The sequence below is a fragment of the Thalassophryne amazonica genome, chromosome 16 (assembly GCF_902500255.1).
Source record: "Thalassophryne amazonica chromosome 16, fThaAma1.1, whole genome shotgun sequence".
Lineage (NCBI taxonomy): Eukaryota > Metazoa > Chordata > Actinopteri > Batrachoidiformes > Batrachoididae > Thalassophryne > Thalassophryne amazonica.
In genome coordinates this window covers 47,525,285-47,532,153 of record NC_047118.1, presented here as the reverse complement: position 1 = coordinate 47,532,153, position 6,869 = coordinate 47,525,285, and the positions used below count along the sequence as shown (strand labels likewise).

The window sequence follows — 6,869 nt, the reverse complement described above, 5'->3', positions numbered from 1 at the left end:
TGTAAATTGAAACACCAAGCTGTTTCCAACCTAACCACAATTCCACATTGAGGGTTGCATAAATAAGTGGAATATTGGCAATTCCACTTAGAAAATTTTAATCTGAAAGATTTATAATTTATATAAACTAGGAATCGGTGCTTTTTTAAATCTCTGTCTCTCCTCCTTTCTTTTTATTTGGTTCTGACTGGTTAGGGATCAGTAAAGTGGTTGTTCCTCAGAGGATCTTGGTAATAACTGATCACGCTCAAATTCAGACTGGTCTGTCAGACTTAAAGTTCACACTTGGTGAAATAAATGATTAATTTTGATCATTCTTTATCTAAATCTGTGCATTTTTCTGTTGAATCCCCATCCACAGCTTCATGTTGGAGTGGAGCACAGAAGGATTGTAAAACAAGAAAACAGATCAGATATATCAGCCCAGGTTTCCCATGTGCCTTCTGGCAAACTGCAGTTGAAGTTTTGTATGTTCATTTTCAGAAAATCCTCCTCTATATCACTTAACTGTGAAGCTGTGTAAGTGGTCATGCAACATACAAAAATTGCACAATGCACAGTTTCTGCAGCCACAGCCACAGCCTTCAGAGTCGTTTGGGTCTCTTAGTAGCGTCCCTCTCTAGTCTCCTTCCAGCATGGACACTCAATTTTTGAGAACTGCCTTCTTGGCACAGAAATACCAGACAGTAAAATGCTGTTTGTACGTATTTCTTAATGATTAATTTCTTAATGATTGAGGTAAATGAAGTTCAAGGCAGACTGAGTGATTTGGACATATTCATGTATCCATCTGCCTGACTTGTCTCTCAAGAAAACCGGCTGTTAAAGTGATGATTTAATTTAATAGTAAGACCTTTGGCTGCTCCCTTGTTTTCACTCTGTGTCACCACAGCAAATCCGAGGTGGATCTGCATGTTAAACCGCCTGTAAAAGTGATGATTTAATTTAATGTGACCACACAAAACATGAAATATCTTGGGTTCACATTGTCTGCATTGAAATAGAGGTCAAAGTAAATACAAAGATCACTGAAGGGGTTTTTTGGGGCACGTGGGGGGGGGGGGGGGGTGTAAATTTGCATTTTTCATGTCGACCTACTTTTTTCTGATTTGGGGCTGTACATAAATGTTTGTATTCATCCAATTATTTGGGTCAGGGAAGAATTTTTCCCATATAATCAATGCAGAAAATCAACCTGCAGCCTCCTGCATGCATTCAAATCCTCTTCACCATGTTTCTCATCACCAAACACGTTCCAAACTGCTGCTGCATAACCAAAGGCCTGCAGCAAAGAGACTATAAAAGAGGCAAGATGAAGAAAGGAGGAAGACGAGGAAAAGACAGCAAGAATAAAAAGTTGGTGATAAATAGAAGGTCATGGCTCACAAGTTAATACATTTCTACATTGCAGGTGAGATGTGTTTATAATATATGATGGATTTTAACATTGAGTTCCTTGCTGGGTGCAAAGAGACACTACATTTTGCTCTGATGTTTCACAGTGTTGTTGATGATGGCGTCGTGCAGTTGTGTTCCCGTCAATGAGCTGCTGGACCGAGCCTCTGAGCGCTCCGACAAACTGCACGCTCTCAGCGCAGCGCTCACCCATGCCCTGGTCAGTGTACCTGTATGTATGCAAACTACTGTCAACTTTGTAACACTGTTGCATTCACGTTGATCCTTACAGTGCTATTGCTTTGGCATGCTTAAAATCCTGCAAATGGGCAGATTTAAGGTTGACTTACAATTCAGCTGAGATCACACACAGCTTAAATTTCTGTAAAATGTCCAGTCATCCAGTGGAAACAGGATGCACCTGAGCTCAATTTTGAACTTCATGGCAATGGCTATGAATACTTATGTACATGTGATTTCTTTTTTTTTTAATTTGCAAAGATCTAAAAAAACCCACCCCTTTTCACATTGTCATTATGGGGTATTGTGTGTAGAATTTGTAAGGAAATAAATACATTTTTAAAGCTGTAACATAAAATGTTACAGCCTTAATCCAAAATGGATTAAATGAAATGTGGAAAAGGCAAAGCGCCATGAATACTTTCCAGATGCACCGTATATGAAAGGGTTCAAGTATTTTTGTATAAAATTCAGTATTTTCCAAATTGTGTTTGCTATATCCAATATCTATGTAAAAGCCTGAAAGGTTAATTACAAAGTTATTAAACATTAACTAATAATCACTTGTCTACCTCAGGACTCTCATATTCCTCCTATTGGCCGGGTGATCATGCCCCGCCTTGCTCTGTGCCACACCTCCTCCCTGCAAACCCCAAATGACAAGGAACAAACTCTCCAAGTGTCAGTAAGTTAATTCTTTTTGTTTTGTTCTTAATGTCCTTGCTGCTCTTTTACCTGTTTTGTTTCTGTTATTCCTCCTTATTGTATTTCTTTGAAACAAAATTATAACCCACTTTTTTCTTTCTCTCTTTTTTTAAAGCGCATAATAATAACGCTGTTTAATCAGCATCTTGCCACAGCAGCCAGGTGGATGGATTATTTTGGTATAGGTGTTCACTAATACTTATTTTAAGAAATTTGTGAACAAACATTGAGGGAAATCAATCTTTTGTGTCCATGGAAGGCTTCATTTTATTTATTTTTTACTTCAACTCATAAAAAGGGGCAAAAAATGAGTGTGTTGAGTACAGAAGTGCACTCAGACATCTCATAGGTGCACAGGGTGAAGCACCTACCAACTGACAGAGGACGGCCTCAGAACTTTCTGTCATAAGGCAAGAATGTTAGATAAAATGATAAACAAGCAACGTACTACATCTCACAAAGTAAGAAAATCTACAGGAAAATCTGAGACAACACAAATGCTGACCTGAGCCAAAGACTTTGTCATCAAATTGAATTACTGATCACTTTTTAAAATGTAGTCTTGATGGACATACAAGCCAAAAGACAGAGTTAGACATGGTGAAAACAATTAAATTATTTTGGTTTTATTTGATTTAAATGTGCCTCAGACGCAGGGGATCAAAGAATAATATAATAATAATAATATCTTATATCAATTTGAAACATACCATTGTGCATATTTAAGTCATGTTTTGTTTTGTTTTTTCTGTGCACGTAGCTATACACTCCTTTGTGTTCTTCATTTATCTTCCCATTCTTCTTCTTCTCCATCTCCTCTCACTATATCAACCTTTGACCTCTCCTATAGGACTCAGACCTACTGTCATTGGCCCGCTCACTGCTCCAAGCCTGGACAACCCCCTTGGTAGACCTGGCCTCATCCGTGTCTAGCCTGCCCCATCCAGACCACAACGGCATTCATGCCAAAGTCCAGGAGCTGCAGGAGCACTCCAGGACACTGGGACATGGCCTGGATGTGCTGTCTGCCAAGGTGTGCCAAAAGTTTCATTTAGATTTACAGCAATATTATATACAGTAGTGTTCAGAATAATACTAGTGCTATGTGACTAAAAGATTAATCCAGGTTTTGAGTATATTTTTTATTGTTACATGGGAAACAAGGTACCAGTAGGTTCAGTAGATTCTCACAAATCCAGCAAAATCAAGCATTCATGATATGCACACTCTCAAGGCTATGAAATTGGGCTATTAGTAAAAAAAAAAAGTAGAAAAGGGGGTGTTCACAATAATAGTAGTGTGGCATTCAGTCAGTGAGTTCGTCAATTTTGTGCAACAAACAGGTGTGAATCAGGTGTCCCCTATTTAAGGATGAAGTCAGCACCTGTTGACCATGCTTTTCTCTTTGAAAGCCTGAGGAAAATGGGACGTTCAAGACATTGTTCAGAAGAACAGCGTAGTTTGATTACAAAGTTGATTGGAGAGGGGAAAACATATACACAGGTGCAAAAAATTATAGGCTGTTCATCTACAATGATCTCCAATGCTTTAAAATGGACAAAAAAAAAAAAAACAGAGATGCGTGGAAGAAAACGGAAAACAACCATCAAAATGGATAGAAGAATAACCAGAATGGCAAAGGCTCACCCACTGATCAGCTCCAGGATGATCAAACACAGTCTGAAGATACCTGTAAGTGCTGTGACAGTTAGAAGATGCCTGTGTGAAGCTAATTTATTTGCAAGAATCCCCCGCAAAGTCCCTCTGTTAAATAAAAGACGTGCAGAAGAGGTTACAATTTTTGTGGACTGATGAGAGTAAAATTGTTCTTTTTGGGTCCAAGGGCCGCAGACAGTTTGTGAGACGACCCCCAAACTCTGAATTCAAGCCACAGTTCACAATGAAGACAGTGAAGCATGGTGGTGCAAGCATCATGATATGGGCATGTTTCTCCTACTATGGTGTTGGGCCTATATATCGCATACCAGGTATCATGGATCAGTTTGGATATGTCAAAATACTTGAAGAGGTCATGTTGCCTTATGCTGAACAGGACATGCCCTTGAAATGGGTGTTTCAACAAGACAATGACCCCAAGCACACTAGTAAATGAGCAAAATCTTGGTTCCAAACCAACAAAATTAATGCCTCGCAGATGTGAAGAAATCATGAAAAACTGTGGTTATACAACTAAATACTAGTTTGGTGATTCACAGGATTGCAAAAAAAGCAGTTTGAGCATAATAGTTTTGAGTTTGTAGCGTCAACAGCAAATGCTACTATTATTGTGAACACCCCCTTTCTACTTTTTTTTTACTAATAGCCCAATTTCTTAGCCTTAAGAGTGTGCATATCATGAATGCTTAGTCTTGTTGGATTTGTGAGAATCTACTGGTACCTTGTTTCCCATGTAACAATAAGAAATATACTCAAAACCTGGATTAATCTTTTTAGTCACATAGCACTACTATTATTCTGAACACTACTGTATGTATACACATACATACACACACACACACACACACACACCAAAAAGTAGGGTGTGTTTCTCCATTTGTTTGCATTCCAAGAAGCCAACATTTCTCAACATTGTACCCAAGTCAAAATTTCACAGATTCTCAAGAAATGCTGGTTTCTCAGAATGCAGAAGAACCACATGCTACTTTTTCTGGGTCAGGCTCAAAACTTCTCATCTCCCCTTCTATATATCTATATAAATTTGCAGTTCAAGCTTCTTTGTAATAAAACGTATAAAATGATATCCTTTAAACACAAGTCAAGTCTGGGAACATGCACTGGTGCCACGCTTCAGGCTCTTAGCTCGTAATATGGATGTCACCAGAAAATACAGATTTGAATGTTGTCTTCTCTTCTCTCCTAGATGGGGCCCTCAGCTCAGATCATCTCCTTACTGCCCTACAGAGGAGATGATGATGACGATGAAGATGATGACGATGACATTGGGCAGAACAGGATTTCCAAACTGATCAGGTTCTACTTCCTGTTGTCCTGTTTTCGCCGGGACTCCCACAAGATTGATAGCTTCCTGAAAGTCATACGTTGCCAGGCAGCGAGGATGCAACCTGAAATGTGCTAAAGATTAGAAAAGAGAAAACGCAAAGCAGTCATCTTGTCTCTGAGGGGTGATTCTGAAAGCTCGGCTGAAGTGGAACTGTATCCTAAACATATATATATATAGGCAGTATGACCTTTCATACTGGTTGAATTTGCACAAACAAGAAATTACATATTTGTCACAACCTTTAAAAAGAAAATATGGGCACAATTCATCATGTGCTTATTGACTTTAATGACTGAACCTCATTTCTTAGGTTACAGACAAAGAAAAGGGTTTAATACTGTAATCGACTGAAAAAGGCCTATAGGAATTCTTTGTCCATAGGAATCCCATAGAATATATATCAAATATTTTTAATAACTTTTCCAAAATCCCTCCCTATTGGAATCCTGTGGGAAAACTGTGATCCTAAACTGGAAACAAAAAAAAAAAATTCAGAATCCTACAGTAATCCAATGGAATTTGTATCTATAGGATGGCTATCAGAAATTAGAATGACTTCTACTAATACCAGAGGTGGGATGAAGTCACCGTCAACTCATTCTCAAGTCATGAATCAGCAAGTCCCAAGTCAAGTCTCAAGTCATAATGACCACCAATTGTTTACAAGCTGACTTGGGACTTGCAGATTGATGTCTTGAACATGACTTGACAGTGACTTCATCCCACCTCTGACTAATACCCTCCCAATTGGAGTTCAGCTGGAAAACAGAGTCCTAAACTAAAACTCTATGAGTCTGGAAGTATCTTACAGGAATCCTATAAAATTTCCATCAATAGAAATCCAACAAGATGTCAATCATAATTTGGAATAACGTTTTCTTATACCTTTCGTAATTGTAGAACTGTAACAGTCCTGCAGGAATAGTATAGCTAACCTATGGGATTTTCATCAATAGGAACTTTAAAGGAATGTCTGTCAGAAATTTGAAAAACTTTTCCTTTTCCATTTGTAAACTATAAAACTGTTATAATCATATAGGAACCCCATAAGAATTCCTTTAGGGATCTGACATCCTATAGAAATCATACAGGAATCCTATAAAAATTCCTGTAGAACCCATAGGATTTTTTTCCTATATAATTTCTGCAGGAATCCAACAGGATTTCCAACAGGAATATTATAGGGACCTATCCCGATTTGATGTTATCCTAAGGGAATTCTGTAAGACGTATTGAGTCAAAATAGCTGGAAGTTAGGCACCTTGCTCCAGAAACCGTTCATCATTCTTACGAGACAGCAGTTTGAAACTATTACTTTTTTCGGCTGCTCTTCTTAGGGGTCGCCACAGTAGATCATCAGTTTCTGTCTCAGCCGGTTCTCTGCATCTCCCACAAGACTTGACCTAAAAGCTGGTCTGACATTATGATCCATCCACACATGCTGAAAGACTCCATCTCATTTTTACCTAAAGCAGATTTCTGAAAATGCCATCCACCCCCAAAAAGA

At 38.5% G+C, this 6,869-nt stretch overlaps 1 protein-coding gene across 1 annotated transcript; it reads left to right on the top strand.

The window, feature by feature from the left end:
* Nucleotides 1-1,271: 1,271 nt before the first annotated feature.
* Nucleotides 1,272-5,463, top strand: prl (prolactin). The gene is made up of 5 exons (XM_034190266.1): nucleotides 1,272-1,411; nucleotides 1,503-1,615; nucleotides 2,213-2,320; nucleotides 3,191-3,373; nucleotides 5,222-5,463. The coding sequence occupies exons 1-5, from the start codon at nucleotides 1,378-1,380 to the stop codon at nucleotides 5,435-5,437; spliced, it is 654 nt and encodes a 217-aa protein (XP_034046157.1). The 5' UTR covers nucleotides 1,272-1,377; the 3' UTR covers nucleotides 5,438-5,463.
* Nucleotides 5,464-6,869: the final 1,406 nt, after the last annotated feature.

Coding starts and splice junctions, on each gene's coding strand:
- prl (XM_034190266.1), top strand. CDS start 1,378: ATGGCTCACAAGTTAATACATTTCTACATTGCAG. Junction 1,412..1,502: donor AATACATTTCTACATTGCAG/GTGAGATGTGTT, acceptor GATGTTTCACAG/TGTTGTTGATGATGGCGTCG. Junction 1,616..2,212: donor CAGCGCTCACCCATGCCCTG/GTCAGTGTACCT, acceptor TGTCTACCTCAG/GACTCTCATATTCCTCCTAT.